The following is a 16,027-nucleotide window of genomic DNA, read 5'->3' as shown; positions in this document are numbered from 1 at the left end:
CGGTTATAGCTCATCATAGCTTCAGCACTGATTCGTCATGCTCAATAAGTGGTTGTTCAGGGAAACTTTATATGCAAAAAGCAAAATACAGCCTTGTCATACTGAGTCACAGGCTATTAAATATCCATCATCCTATCTGTCATCACAGACACAAAAAGATGTCACGTTGCTGCAGCAGCCGTCCATCCTCATTTACCTGAGTCACGTTCCCCTTGTTCTTATTCCCATGTTTTATACACAGATGCATATCCGAGATGTCCCAGAGGTAAAGACAGATAAAGATCAGCCTCACCTGAGCTTGTCTATACACTATATGTTCTCACACATTCACGCCTATTGTTATACCAGCGGACTATAGGCACAGACACTCTATGGATGCCTGTGATGCTGTCACAAGATATGCTTCAAGCTGTGAAGTCGCACAATGGATGAGTCCTATGAGAGAAGCTTTCACATTTTTTTTTTTTCATAATCACAAAACAGTGTAATGTGAAGGAAAGCACATTGTTGTTTGTCTCAGGTTGTTACATAACTGCAAGTGCTCTGAGGGTGACGGTGTGTTCTCATCTGGAGGGAGTGAAGTCACAATGAACTTACCGTTATTAATCCACGCTTCGCCTTCCGCGAGAGATCACTTAAGAAGAAAACAGATAAGGTGTCAGCGCGTTAACAGCTCATAACTTAATAACAATTTAAAAGCATATATTATTGTATACAATTATCCACCTTCTGTATGCTAGATCTGAAACTACAGCAAGGTGTTGATAGCATAGAGACTGGAAACAGGGGGGCGGGTCGTTCCATAGAAACTGCTGAAACTGGACCTTTTTTTTTGGCATAACCAAAAACAGAATTTTATTTCATGGCTTTTTTTGCCTAGATGCCTGACATAAGGTGTGTGGTTGACACAAGCTGAAGAGACTTTGTTCTACGTCATAAAATATAAAGTTAATACCACACTTGTGAATTTTAAGGCTTTTATGTGCCTTTAAAAAGACTGTTGTTAACAGGTGGATTTAAGAGACTACAGCATTATCATCTACTCAACATGACTTTACACTCTTGTTGTAGTAGTATTTTAAAGTCATGCAACTGTGGTGTAGTTCATTTATAGCCTAACATTAGCTTTTTACCTCTGGCTATTACATTTAGGCTTATAAAAAGTGATGTTCATTTGTTAAGATTATCTTGCTAAACAAAACACTTAAGTATAATAAGAGCTTATTTTCTGCAGTAATCCCAAATGTAATGGAAAAAGCTAATATGCAAATGAACCAGGGCAATGCAAAGAAAATCATTGCAGACCTTTCCTTATTGTTGTCAATGTGAATGTATGTTTCTCATGCCAATAAAGCCCATCTTAATTGAACTAAATTATGCTTGGCAGCATTTAAAGGCATTGGCTGCATAATACAACAGAGAGTTCAACGCACCACCGTTTCTTTTTAAGTGATGTTTTGTTCGGGCTGAGTTCGGGCTTTGAATTTGTCTTTCTCAACCTTGTAAATGATGTCATTTCCTCTTTGTAATGTCACGTAAAGGAACAGTGCTTTATTAAGTGTAGAAATACGTTGGTTTAATGATATAACACATATAAATCATGTTATTTTAACCAAAATGTCTGTTTTTAATTTGATTTATTTTGATATGTTTTTTAATTTCCCATAAAGAAAGAAGCATATATACTCCCAAAAAAATGTCTGATATTGATACAATATTTATCGCATGTTATCTCACATGAATGTGAGAAAGAGTCAGAACTGACATAAGAAAAAGACTACAGTTTAGCAGAAAACAGTTAAAAACATTGTAATTTTACTGTTTTAATTTTATTTTACTAGATGCTAATAAGTAAACTTGAATTAACATCTTAACCCATTGAAAACAATATTGACAGTTTTATACTGCCTTTTTTGTCTTTAAATGTTAGTGAACCAACCTCAGCAGTTTTTTGGAATAACTCGAGAGCAGTTGGAGTGTTATCATTCTCCTCATCCGACTATCCCTCTAACTGCTGCTACAGAAAATGTGAAATTTAAAGGATACTTACTCATACCAGCATTACTTCCTGGGCAGGGAACTAAGAATACAACAACAAAAGCATCAATACATTTTGCTTCCACAAATTAAAATGTGTAATAGTAACCATTTACACACTCCATCCACTTCATGACTCACCTGAGTATGTCCTGCGCTGACAGAAGCTGACTATGTTCCCATTTTGTCCCACTGGTGCCACCACTACTGTGTAGACGTCCCCGCACATTTTCTCCTCAATATCGCAGTATCTGCTGCCGGCAGCTGTGATGCAGGTGTAGTTTGCTCCCGTCCCGTACAGCTCTACTGTGTGGTTCTGCATCTGAGAGCCAAAAGAGCGCCAGAACACCCTGAGGGAGTTGTTGTTGCCCCTGCGATAGAGCTTCACGCTCGCTGGACAGCAGGCACCTACAGGGATGAGTTTTTAGATGGTGAGTTTGTGGTGTTATTTATGTCAAGGCCCTTTTCTGTGGTCATGGATATTTTGCTGATGTTTTTTTTGATTACATTAATATATGTTGTGATAAACACTGAGATTTATTATGTTTATGCAAGTGCAAAAATGTCCCCAAAGGAAAACTTTGTTGAGTTTTCAGTATGTTAATCTCACCTCAGTAATATTTATTGCAGCAAACTGTAAAGTGGGAAGAAGAAATGCTGGATTTATTATTCTAGTTGGCTACCAAAAGTTTGATTTGTAGTTTTAATACTAATAATTTATATAAGTAAAAAAAAAAAATCAATCCTTTGAGTTTGTTTACAATAATATTTGCCATGCAAAAATATCAAAATGCATACATACATGTCATAGTAACATGGGGTGATTAATTGACATATAAACAATCATTTTGTAGATGAAGTATTCCTCTAACATTAACCCCTTGCCTCACACTCTCAAGCAGACTTTCTTGTGTATATTTTTGTGTGCGTGCTTGCATGTGTTCGTCCTCACTGGATGAGAATCCGCGGTATTTGCACTCTGACTTGTGTCCTGTGCTGCTGACGGCCTCCAGATGGACACTGTAGTTTGTGCCACAGGTGATGCATCCCATCAGGCAGTGGGTGTCCAGGGTGTGGCACTTAGCATGTCCGCGTGAGGACTCCAAGGTGGTGATGTAGGAGCGAGCTCCGCTGCCAGGTGTCCAGGTCACGTTGGTCATAGCCTGGGTGACTTGGGTCACGTTCACAGACATGGGGCAGCAAGGACCTTCGGGAGTGAATTATAGACTAATAATCAATACAGGAGTGAATGGATGCATAATGAGAATATTAAGTTGCCGCTAGCCCTCATGATGCTTTCTCATCCATTCATCTGTTGATAAAACAATTTAAAAATAATATATCTAAACTCATATTCTTGTTGCAAGAAGGCTAGTAAACCTGTTATTACCTGCGGAATCAGCATTTAACTCCTTTGTTTTTATCTGGCATTTGCATGATTTCATACTGTTTGCTGGCACAGTGTTTTGTTTTATTTTCAAAATAACTAAAATGGTCAAACATATGTATTAAGGGGTTCAGTTTATAATAAAAAGGGGTTAAAATCACATTCAGATAATAAACACTCAATATGACCGTAGCATATGGTCGTCTTAAACAAGCACGGTTTTGGCCTACATAAATAAAACTGATTTTATCCCATCATGTTATCATACCTGTTTCCAAAGTTTTACTGAATCCAGGTAGACTTTGCCCGGCAGCTGTACTGGCCACCGCCATGACCTCATAGATTGTACCACAGGGCAGATGTGTGAGGTCACAGTGGTTGTTTCGTGACTGACAGGTGTGTGTTTCATAGCGTCCGATGGCTTTGATGGTGTAATTCGTAGTGGCGGTGTTTGGGGTAGTGAAGAGGACTCTGTATGTGGAGTTGTTCGTCTGCGTAGTATTCAGAATCTCTGGAGCACACGGCGCTGCAAGACAGACAGGAAGTGTAGTAGCCGCTTTTATCTCTTTCGTGGAGTCTGACATGTCTACAGTCATGGAGTCTACAGTAGCCCAGAACAGATGCTTGGCACACAGGAGAAGTTTCAGCTCTGCTACCTCACCACTAGATGCCAATAAATCCTCCACACTGGACCTTAAAGTTCCTTTGGGCATTTTAGTATCTTGTTATCTTTAAATGAAAAAATATGTAAAAGTTTATAACCAGCTGTTCTGTTCCCAGTCAGATTCCTGGCTGCATGCTTGTGCCGTGTATGTACCCTATGACGTGTAAGTGTGTGTGTGCTTGCACAGGAACTGCAGAGAATGGGTGGACATAATAGCTGTTTCATCTGAAACCTAATCACCAATTCACAGTTGCCTGATTAGACATATAGTTTTTGGCGGATTTTAGATGTGTTTGTAGGATTGGTGCTGTCCAGTGCCGACGTCTTTCACCTTTGCACATGAAACACGTTTTCATCATTGCCTTGTGGTCACTTGTGTTAGGCTCATCGCTATTTTGTTGAATACTGAAGTCATGAAAAATCAACTTCTTTCTTAGCATCACCACCAAGTGGTCAAACTTCTCCTTAGCACTGGGAGAGAAAAATATTCTTGCATGGCCACGCAGCAAAGTCCACAAACCAACAACCCTAAAGTTCACAGATGGAGCATTATATAATTTATTATATAAATTATTAATATATGATAATATATAACAAAAATGTAAAAGTGTAAAAAGAAATCCCCACTTAATTCCCTATAGAGGTTTGAACAGGGGCAGGCCAGCTGCTGTTTCCAGTCTTAATTGTCTAGACATGAGATTGGTATCAATGTTATCATGTTATTATTGTAGAGAAAATGTCAAACTATATGAAGGAGAGTGACGACAGTCTACAAACAACATCACATAGGTGAAAGGCTATCAAGAAACAACATACTACTCAACCTACTTGGATCCTTAAAAAAAAAGAGTTTGCATTTTGACCAGACGAAGATCATTGGATTGACTTGTTGTGCAGGCGCTATTTTATTAATCATGTAATCTACCAGATATATATACAATATTATTTCTGGAATTTTAGGTTTATCATCCTTTCTCAGAGAATTTCTCGATTCCCTTCTCTCGTGTGGTTAAGTGTGTGTTTACAAAGTGAGATATATCACTCTAAATAGCACCATAATACCTGTTTCATGTGTGTGTGGTGTGCAGGTGCGGTTGCATCCTCGTAACTCGCTGCAAGGTGTGACGGTCACAGAATAGGCCGTGTTACACCTCAGATCTGACAGCGCACACACTGGCGCTGTGTCGTTACAGTGGATGACATCGTTGGTCTGTGCTGCCGTTGTCTCGTACAGCTCGGCCCCTTTGACGGTGACCACATGATCTCCAGGGTCTCTGTAGAAACCAGCTTTATGCTAACATCCTGCGGGCAACAAGGAACTGGGAGAGGCAGGGAGGAGAAATACAAAAAACAGATGAGAATGATAATCAACACTGTGCAAAGGACCATACTGATGATTTTACATAATTATTTTAAAATAATTATTTCTCACTTTTCTGCCATTGTTTTTTTTTTTCACAGACAGCATGGATTTTACTAAAGCTTTGCACTATGCACAGACCAAAAATGGCTCTTCAGCGTCAGTAAAAATCTGGAGAAAAGAAAAAAAAATTGCTCTTCCTAGATATTGACAGTGTCACTCACAATTCTTCACTGAGGCATATTGGATTCATACTCTTAACATAGTTGAGGCCTTTGTCCTAAAGAACTGAATTTGTGATTTTTTTTTTTCTTAGATTTGTTACATCTGATAAATGCAGTACTTTGAGATTTTTATGTTCATAACTTAAAGAGATAGCTGTTTTGGGGTTTTTTTTTGTTCCTGCAAGGTGATCTTATCCCTTTTCGTCGTTTTTTATTTCTTGGGCAGAGGCCCTGTGTGTTACTAACATGACACTGGGGCCTGCCTTTTGCATTGTATGTTGACACAGGAAGGGTCGGCAGTAAGAAGGGGTTGGTTTGGTAAAGCAAAGAGAACTGCTTGGGTTAGGAAAAGATATTAGATGTCACCCAAAAGCATCTGGCTTTGAGTGACACGAATGTGGCGGGAATGGCAGTGGCGTGATGCTAAAAAACGCCAAGCACTGAGTGCCACAAACACCGCAAACAATGTTGTTTGCTGGTCTCGAATACTGCTCTTCTGGGTCACAGTCCGGCGTTTGTTTGACCCATCCAGCTTCTCTCCCACTCACCCTGAGAGGACTTTTAAGGTCTTTAGTCAGTTGCTGGGTTTACATTGGAGTTGGTGGAAAGTCTGGTGTGTCAAACATGGATGCTGAACTGTGGGGGACACAGAAACCAGGCTGGTTCTTGATGTGATTTTGGTGCAGGGGGTGTGGCATCAACAATAGCAAAAGCAGCTCCCACTTGTGAATTCACTGTCCTGTTCAACCAATGAGAACTGCTCACTTGTTGTTAGTTGCCTGTATTTGTCTTTGCCTTTTATACTTTGTTAAATATTAGTCTGCTTGCTCTACTTAAGGCTGTAAATTGTGTGCTTTTTGTCCTTGGAAGGTCTCTGTCTTTGAAATGAGAGGTACCTGATTTGCTTAAAGATTTGCATGTTCAAGTTTTGACTTGTCATATCAGAGAAGACACACATGTGACAGTTACTACAGGCTTTGAGCCATGTGTCCTACAAAGCTATGCCTGTTTACTTATTTCCAGCGAACTGGCATTGTGGGAGAGGTGGCTCACCTAAGTGGCATGACGCCATTTAAACAGTATTAATTACCCCTGCTCTTTACCTGTCATGGCATCTAAAAATACCTGCTGTGGATTTGATCTGTTTTTCACAACTATGCCACGGTAAAGAATTAAGGGAAGCCCCATCATCTGAGATTTTAGAATTAGCTGCCAAAAAGCTTGCAAGTCAAATCAAGAAGACAAGTGGGGTGTAAAAAGGACGTAGATTTGGGCGTTTCTTATATTTAAAGGGGTGCTGTTGAGCAGCCACAGGTTACATTTTAGATGTAGCAATGGCATACTTTGGAAAAGTTGTGTTTGTAATAGAAAGTAAACACAATGGAAACTTTTAAATATCAGAATGCAAAATCACTGGTATGGTCCTTTAAATTGTTAATGGAGCAATCATTGGTGGTGTCACTATATGTGGGTGCTTCTGGTCCTACTGGTGGTGTAGTTGCGGACATGGGAGTAAGGGCTGGTGCCGGCCTGGTTGTAGGGGAAGACGGTGGTGAGGTAGGTGTAGCCACACATGCAGGAAAATGGGCAGGTGGTTTCAGTGGTGTTGCATGACTTCTCAGTCCCGTCATCCCTCTTTATAAAAGCTATGTAGTACTCCACCAGTGGCACCTCGTCCCACACCACGGAGCAGTTGCCTGCTTCGGGCTCTTCCACCCAGATGTTCTTTGGGGGACATGGATCTGTCAGAGAAAGAGTACTTTTACATCACTTGTTAAAGGGATAGTTTAACATTTTGGGAAATATGCAATTAGCTTTCTTGAAGAGAGTTACATGAGAATAGCTCTCATCATAGACTGTTACCACTCATTTTTTTGTAGTTGAATATAGAAGTGAAGTCCTTCCTCTTCCAGTGGACCACCAATCGGACGGTATTTTGTAAAAAATAGAGACAAATATTTTTCGATACCAGCGTTTTTGAAAATCTACAAACATACAAGATATTATATGTTAATTTGTGAGTTTGTGGAGGTGCTGATAGTCAAAATTTGCTTTTGTTTGTGGGCAGAATTATGCTAGCTGTTTCCCCATGTTCCCACTCTTTGTGCTAAGCTAAGCTAAGCTAAGTCAGCTTCACATTTATGCTACAGACATGTGAGCGGTGTTGATCTTCTCCTTTAACTCTCTGCAAGAAATTGAATTAGTGTGTTTCCCAAAATGTCAAACTATTATTTTAACACATAGGAGTTTGTGTCTGATTTGCTAGTTAGTATGTTGTGCTTGGCTGTGGCTGTGTGTGATATACCCACATGTAATGTAGTGTACTGGCTGCGAGGGGCTGCTGGGACCAGCTTTGTTGTAGGCTACGACAGTTACCGAGTTGTTCTGGCCACACTCCACAGATGTGATGTAACAGAAACCAGTAAGTGTTGAAGTACAGTTGTAACCATTAGTAGTCCAAGCGATGTAGTTCTCAGCTCCCTGCACTGACACCCAGTACACAGTGATCCAAAGAGACCGACCCTGAGACACCAGGACATTGATCACATCGGGACTTGGAGGGCCTGAAAATAAAACCAGAAAGAAATGAGTAACAAGATCTGCTACATTCAGGAGCCCCTTTTACACTGCCTGTTAAAGGCGGGAATATCGTGCCGTTATGCTGTCTTGTTGTTCTGTATGTAAGGTATGATTGCGGAATGGGGGGACAGAGTGGTCTCACCTTAAAGCCGCCACGAAAGGCAGTAACAGTGCAGAAACTGTATTTATGAACAAGTGAGAATGTCTGAAAATTGGGAAAACCATATGATCTGGATACTCCTTACCTCCCAAGCAGAGGACGAGGACGCCATGTAACGGGGAAGGTAAAAGATTGTTATTGGCATAACATGTCAATAACAATGTTATTGTTTATAAAGTGTTGGCAATGCTTATGTTAGATGTTACACAAGAGGACAATGTTGTTGTGTTTAGCATGCCCGACATGCCTCTTTTGGTTCAGTAATGCCGGCATGCTGTCTAAAATCACACACAGGAGTGGTATGATGCCACTGTTGTTTGGTTGTGTGCAAAAATGTAATGGAATCATAAAGGGACTTCGCAAATGGCCCCGTAATGTAATCTCTGTGTAAAAGCGTAGGCTTGTCATGCTTACGTGTGATCTGGCAGACAGTGAGGTCGTCTCCAGCTCGACCCTCCGAGTCCCAGGCTGTGCCCTTTATACAGTACGTGGTCCCTGCTTCAAGGCCATCAAAGGTCACCATGGTGTCACTGGTGTTCAGTTTGAAACGGGAGCTGGAGCTCTCCCGGATGATACACAGCATGTAGCTGACGGCATTCTCCACCGGGGTCCAAGTCACAATTATGGTGCCGTTGTCAGGAGAGGTGGTGTTCAATTTGGGCGCCATTACAACTACAGATGGGTTCAGAGGAAAGAGGGTTGGTCAAACACACTGATTTCTTACTTCTACTCAAGAATGTTTTTTGTAAGAGGTGTGAAATGGAAAAACTTTCGCTGTGATTATGTTACATTACTCCTTCGGGAAAAGAGACAACCCAATTCTCATGGTTTCACTTTTCATATTATGAGAATAGTATAGTGCAAAGGCCTGGATACAGTTTCATCCCTCCTGCTTTGGCTGCAAAGAGCAGAGACTCTGACAATGGGCAGTGAAAAGACACGCCGTTATGGCCGGCGGAGTGAACCAACAAACTATTGTCCTTCAGGAACAACAGAAAAGCTGCGTTTCACCTTTCATACACTGATTACCATCTTGACTAAACTGCTTTTAAAATGAAATGTCTGAATGAGTGAAAGTGGGAGAAAAATGATTATTGTGGTGGTCAAAATCATTTTCAATGATCTTAACAGCTAAATTTAGATAATCTAAGATCTTCTGTCAGTATTTGAAATCCTTAAGTCACTTGGTGAAGTATCTCAGGACTCTAGCATAAAGACTTTTCGTCTGTACCTGTCCTGGCCTCGATAGGGTACGAAGGCTGGCTCCTCCCCCCAGAGTTGACGGACATGACGCTCAGACTGTAGTCTGCGTAGGGCTGGAGCTGCACTACAGTGCCTGGTGAGTTGCTCACCACGGTCTCAGAGAAGAAATCACCGATCTCGGACTGTGCCCTCAGGATGTAACTGGTTGCCCCGGAAACCTCTGTGAATTCCACAGTGATGCTGTCACTGTGTTTGGAGTAAGCCTGTTCAATGCTGGGGACTTCGGGAGCTGGAGAACAAAATGATAGAAGTAAAACCAGTTAAATAGATGACAAATAAAATGCATTTAATACACTAATTTTATCAACAACCACAGTACTTTACAGTACTTGAGATTTTTGACCATTTTTATCAAGAGTTGAGTGGTCAAAAATACTAAGGTTTTGTTTATTTATCGTAACGTATGTAAAGAAAATACAGATTTTTTTTTTTTTTTAAGATTAAACATTGTGTAGGGGAAGTTAAAAGCCAACAATGGCTTATGGAAATACCTCCCCCCTTAAATAACAATAATCATACATCAAAAAAGAAAAATAAAAACAAAGATTGCATAATTGATCAAATTTTAAGACAAAGCATAGATACAAAATTGCTAGAAACAAATTACTAAAAAAATTGTATTTACGAACTGAAATGCATTTTAAATGAATCAGTGAGGTGCTATGAGTCAGCTAAAAGTCTGTTTTTTGAATAACAATAATGAACATGTTAATCCTCGTGATGACAGGATTAACAGAATTTCAATGATTAAAGTAACTCTGACAATATGGAAGATAAGAGTTCATAGAATGTCTTGTGAATGTCTGAGAAAGACATCAAAAAGTGTAACAAATGGTATCAACCAAAAAATTGCCACAACAACTTATGAGCCATATAGCACAGGAATGGCCGTCATATAATTTCATCAAAATGTTTTAAGCCCTCATACACTCTAAACGTTCAAAGTTTGAATGGGCGCCCAACCAAAACACAATGTTTTTTTCAGATTTATGAATAGAAAAACATAACACACCATACTAAGCTGGATATCAAATTCATCTTCGTGTTCCCAGCTTTCAGAGGATGTGTACCACTTCAGTGTGTCTTGTACTGTTGACCTGCTATCTCCCCCTAAAGATCGCCCTGTCCCCCTAAAAAAAGACAAAAATAGGTCTTTGCTAGATCTCTAAAACTCTAAAACTGTTCCTCTATTTTGCATATACATAAAAATGTATTATAAACGTAGTGCTGAAAAGTACTTTTACTCCAGTATTATATTTTGATACAGTATGACATATTTGTAATTTTCTTGAGTTTGTATACTTTTACTCTACCACAGTTAAGTAAGAAATATAGTACTTTTTATCTGACTAAATTTATTTGAAAGCTACAGCTACTAGTTTCATAAGGTCTTACAAGTTAGGGTTGGAATTTCTTTCTTTATTTGGTCAAATGTACTACAAAAATAGTAAAAAAAAATGTCCATAAAAGCTTCCCAGAAGCCATTGTGGTCTTGTTTTGTCCGGCTGACCCAAAGATATTCACTTTATAATGATATAAAACAGAGAAAAGCAGCAAATCCTTATGGCAGGCAGTAACCAGAGGATGGTTGGCATATTATGAAAAGGTAATTATTAATCATTTAGCAAAATAGGTGCAGATCAATATCCTGTCAATCAACTTTTAGCTCTTGAAATATGATGCATTGCTTTAAATAAACTAATGATGTATAAGGCAGTTAAAATTAGCTCCATTTTGATGCATCACTATAATCATACAATGATAGTAAAGTTATCTATGTTGTGTTGCTACTTTTTTCATAAGTAAAGAATCTGCGGACTTCTACTGCTGTGGAAATTTAAGATACATGAAGTCTGTCTTCATGGGCAGTAAAATAGCATCTGCACTCATTTTCCTCTCTCTGCTGCTGTTACTGACCTGTTGTCTCCTCTGTCTCTGCACTGCTGAGGACATTGAGGGCATTGTCCATGGCCTCTAGCTGCATGGTGTACACTGTGTTTGGTGACAGGGAGTTGACAGAGCCCATCACAGAGTTGCCGCTGAACTGAGCAAAGACGGGCTGCTCTGGAGAGCTCTTGGGTGTAGCTGTGATCTTGTAGGAGCTGGCACCGGTGTAGCCGCTCCACTGCACCGTCATACTCTTAGATGTGACTGTAAATACTGACAGATGGATGTCTGAGGAAGATAGAGAGAGAACAATGATGGAATACATTCAAAAGATTCATAGGTGATGATTTTATATTGTGATTAAAAAAAAACTGGCAATGCAAATTTGTATATTTGGATCATTTCAGAAAAGATGCCTTAACAGAATACTCCACCTCCCAAATGACAATTTTTATATCAATAACTTGCATTGTGTAATGTTAAATTTGTGAGGAAGTTGTTTTTCCCACACGCTTCTACAGTTAAAGACGAATCCAAATGCTGAGAAAATTCTTGATGAATTGAAGTCATAGAAGTCCATGTTTCACAAAAGCAAAAACTTTATCAAAACATCCATTTAACAAACTCTTACAACAATCCATGTGTCCTGTATCCAGTCGTATGCTCAGTACTTCCCAAACAGACAGAACTTTCCAACAAGGAACTGAATCAAAAATTTAAATGATCTATGCCCTCTTCAAAGCCAGACTCCATTGACAAAAACAGTAATTCTATCTCGCTGAACGCAGACGCTGCTAGTCTACCGCTGCCTCAGTCCTTGGTTTGTTTGTGTTATTGTGTGACTTTGGTGAATCTGAACTGACCCTTAAAAACACCAAAATCACACAATAATACAAACAAACCAGCTGCTCCTATGGTCAGCAATGTCATGTTAACCTCTGTGAGGGTTTGCAAATTAATGTTTTCATATAGTTTTGTATTTTGTTAAACCCCTATCACTTCAATTAATCAATAATTTTCTCAGTTTTTGGATTCTTTGTTTACTGTGGAGGCATGTAAAAAAAACAAATTCTTTGCAAATTCAACATTGATATACAAATGTTAATTTGGGGGAAGTAGTAGAAGTATTCCTTTTAGCTTTTTTTTAAGAGAATATAAATCTTCTTATGGGACTTTACCATTAATGTATACTATACATTGAAACAGTCTGACATCATCATTCGGTAAAACAAATGTAGAAGACGATAATTTACCATTCTGAGCAGCACAAATCTGAAAATGACAAAACATGGTAAGTTAATGAATGAAATGCGGAGATAACCTGGTGATACACAACAGGAAATACAGCATGTTCAAAACAAGAAGATCTTTCTAAAATTTTGGTATTTCACATTATATCCTGAGGCAAATTATGCCTCAGGATATAATGCCTGTATCATATTCTTGGCGCATGAGAGGCAGCAGGCTGCACATTACCTTCACTCAACACAGATTTCAGGACTGGTCACAGCGCAGGTATTTCTTTCAGGTCCGAATGAATTTGTCTATTGAGCTAAGGTTGGGCATGCCACACGCACTTGTTGAAAGCAGTGACACTCAAAAGAGCCTGTGTTCATAAAACTCCTGCCTCCATACACTGTTCTTATCTGGATATGTAAAATATGAACTATAGCAAAGATAAGAAAACATGCCAACTAATTACTCTGAAGACGTTACATGTGTTCTTTGCATTGTCTTTTTGTTAAAACGTTTAAGAGATAATCAGAGTACGATGAGAAAATCATCATCTCTTACCTTTGTGAAGGTCAACAAAAGCAAAAGTTTCAGCATCTTTAACTGTAGTGTTCTCATGCCGTCAGCGTTTTCCTGCAGCCTGAAGGCGAGATGAGTGATGCTGTTTCTCAAAATGACTGCAGGGAAGCAGCTCAGGCTTAACTTTGACTTTTTTTTTTTTGTTCTCTATCCCTCCCTCTCTCAGATGGAACGACAGGTCCTTCATTGTTTCAGCAAATACCAAAGAGCCCAGAGGCTGTAACTCCTCCCCACAGGGGTGTTTAGGGGGCCTATCAGAGCGAGAGTAAGTATCTTTGTTAGATGATTAGGACGTAGATCAAAAAACAATAACTCTTATAAACTTTTTCTTCTGAAAACCATGTCTTTAGGGTGCACAAATAGGGCAAATTTTATCCTGTCTTGTGTTCTGATATGTTTTGTCCATGGAAGAAACTTATCACAATCCTAGCTGAGAAATAGGTATTATTACACGTTACATGGAAAAAAAAGATAACTTGATATGTGATAAATGATGACCTACATCTTTTTGATCCAAACAATATTTGATCTCTCCTGGATTCCACTTCCATTATATGCTGTGACCTCTTTTCAAGCCATTAATTATTTTGTCCTGAATTTATCGACTACAAATTTATGAACACAGATTTGTTTATTTTCAGTGCGGATATAATCTGTTGGTTGGATGACAAAGTTTGTATTTGCATCTGAAGACAGTTGCTTAGGTTCCCATCAGACATGTACAACACTTATTTATTTTCACTAATATAAATAAAACGTCACTTTCATCACGACACCAACGAATCAAACCAGCAAAAACAAGCCAGTTTATGTAACCACACACAGCACACTTTTTGAAAACTGTAACTTCATACATGCTTTACTACAAGGAAATTTACTGTACTCTCTAGAATTACTATATGTATAGAAACAAGCGTGCACATAGTTCCAATTGAAGTGACAAAGGCGGCATTATTATAATAGCTTTTCTTCTCCCCAGTGGCAGAGTATCTGCGTCAGGTGTGTATTATGAAGGTAGGCTGGGAGGATCACACATCAAATCTTTTGTGCATTAAGGCCGAAAGGAAAAAGAGATGATCACATTCAACTGAGATGATCACAGCTTTAAAAGAGTGCTAAGAACAAAAAGTTGGGCGCCCAGTAGCTCACCTGGTTGAGCAGGCACCTCTATGCCTATGTACAGTTGCTGTGTCCTCGCTGCAGAAGCCGCGGGTTCAAATCCTGCAAATTACTGCACGTCGTCCCTTCTCTCTCTCCCTTTCACGCTTAATCTGTTCCATCTAATAAAGGCAAAAAAGCCAAAAAAAAAATGTTAAAAGAAAAAAAAAAGTAACAGGGTCAGATTTTCTAAATCTCCAGTCAAATTGTTTGTATATGGATTATGCAGCGTAACTCTACTGTGTGGTAAATTTTGACATTAACAACATTAAAGAATCTTTGGAAACAACTAACAAAGAATGAATAACCCAAAGTTAAGACTGTGTACAGTTCTCACATTTCCATACGTAAATTTTCAGCGGAAATGACATGACAATGAAATCCACAGTTGTCTTTACGTGCAAAAATGTATTTTAAAGTTGTCTGAAGTTAGTCAGATACGGTGAATTTCTTCCAAATTAATTGATTTTTGCAAATTTTCCTCTTCTTTCACAGAATGAGGACTGGATTTTCTCCTCCACTGCTCACTTTGAAACTGCAAAAGTGCATTAGGAAAGAGTCTTTTGATTTCCAGCAAGCAAAAACTGACTCAGTATACACGTGAGTATTATTTTAAAACAGACTTGAAATTTTGAACTCAACCTTTAAAGGAATCAACACTGATATGAGTCCACATTAGTGTTGAAAACTATTTGTTCTTAGTTCATTTAAACAACACGAGTTCTGTCCCCCACATCTGAGTAATGGTAAAGTTTAATAATAATACTTTACTGGTAGAATATCTTTGGAGACTGGTACATTTCCCACTAAATTCTCGAGGACACTCACCACTGACATGCCCTTGAGCCTTAACCCTCCATGACTTCAGTGGGGCTGCTCAGTGGCCATCAGATCGGACTTGCAGGCTGCTCTAAGCATTGAATTTCAGTTTGGTTCGATGTGTTTCACATCCCCAAAGGACATTTAGAAAACTAGAGTTATGCAATTGATTTTGTTGTATGCCTCGACCATCCAGTCAAGCTGCAGTTTACATCCATGTTTGTTAAAACTCACATAATATATGCAGTGAAGATTTTGAAGACATTTAATATAAAGTATCAAGTGTATGTTTTGGGCAAAACTGAAGTTATTACTATATAGAAATATTATTCCAGTGAATAATTTCCAGTGAGAAACATGCTGTCTTCACATAGAGATTATTTCTGTACTTTTTTTAGGGCGTTTTTTTGCATTTAATTGATAGGACAGCACAAGTGTGAAAGGGGGAAAGAAAGAGGGGTTGGCATGCAGCAAAGGACCGAGGCCGGAATCAAACCAACGGCCCACTCTAACCACTGAGCCACCAGAAGCCCCATAGAGATTATTTTTTACAGAGGATTGAGAGGACTGACAGAGAGCTTTGTCACATGTTGCAATGACAAACACCTGAAGCTGAACATCAGCATAACTTTGAGCATGTGGAGGACTACCAGAGGAACAGGAGGCTCCCTGTCCT

At 39.2% G+C, this 16,027-nt stretch overlaps 1 protein-coding gene across 1 annotated transcript; it reads right to left on the bottom strand.

The window, feature by feature from the left end:
* Nucleotides 1–602: 602 nt before the first annotated feature.
* On the bottom strand, nt 603–13,413 carry LOC121950913 (fibronectin type III domain-containing protein 7-like). The gene is given in 14 exon segments (XM_042497033.1): nt 603–634; nt 2,051–2,080; nt 2,179–2,445; nt 2,990–3,244; nt 3,693–3,950; nt 5,151–5,339; nt 5,342–5,407; nt 7,160–7,414; nt 7,982–8,236; nt 8,827–9,084; nt 9,644–9,904; nt 11,593–11,850; nt 12,816–12,834; nt 13,357–13,413. Coding segments are annotated over 14 exon segments (2,460 nt in total).
* Nucleotides 13,414–16,027: the final 2,614 nt, after the last annotated feature.

The sequence above is a fragment of the Plectropomus leopardus genome, chromosome 12, assembly GCF_008729295.1.
Source record: "Plectropomus leopardus isolate mb chromosome 12, YSFRI_Pleo_2.0, whole genome shotgun sequence".
NCBI classification, from domain to species: Eukaryota; Metazoa; Chordata; class Actinopteri; order Perciformes; family Serranidae; genus Plectropomus; species Plectropomus leopardus.
Note: the sequence above shows the minus strand (reverse complement) of the source record. Positions and strands in the feature narration are given on the sequence as shown.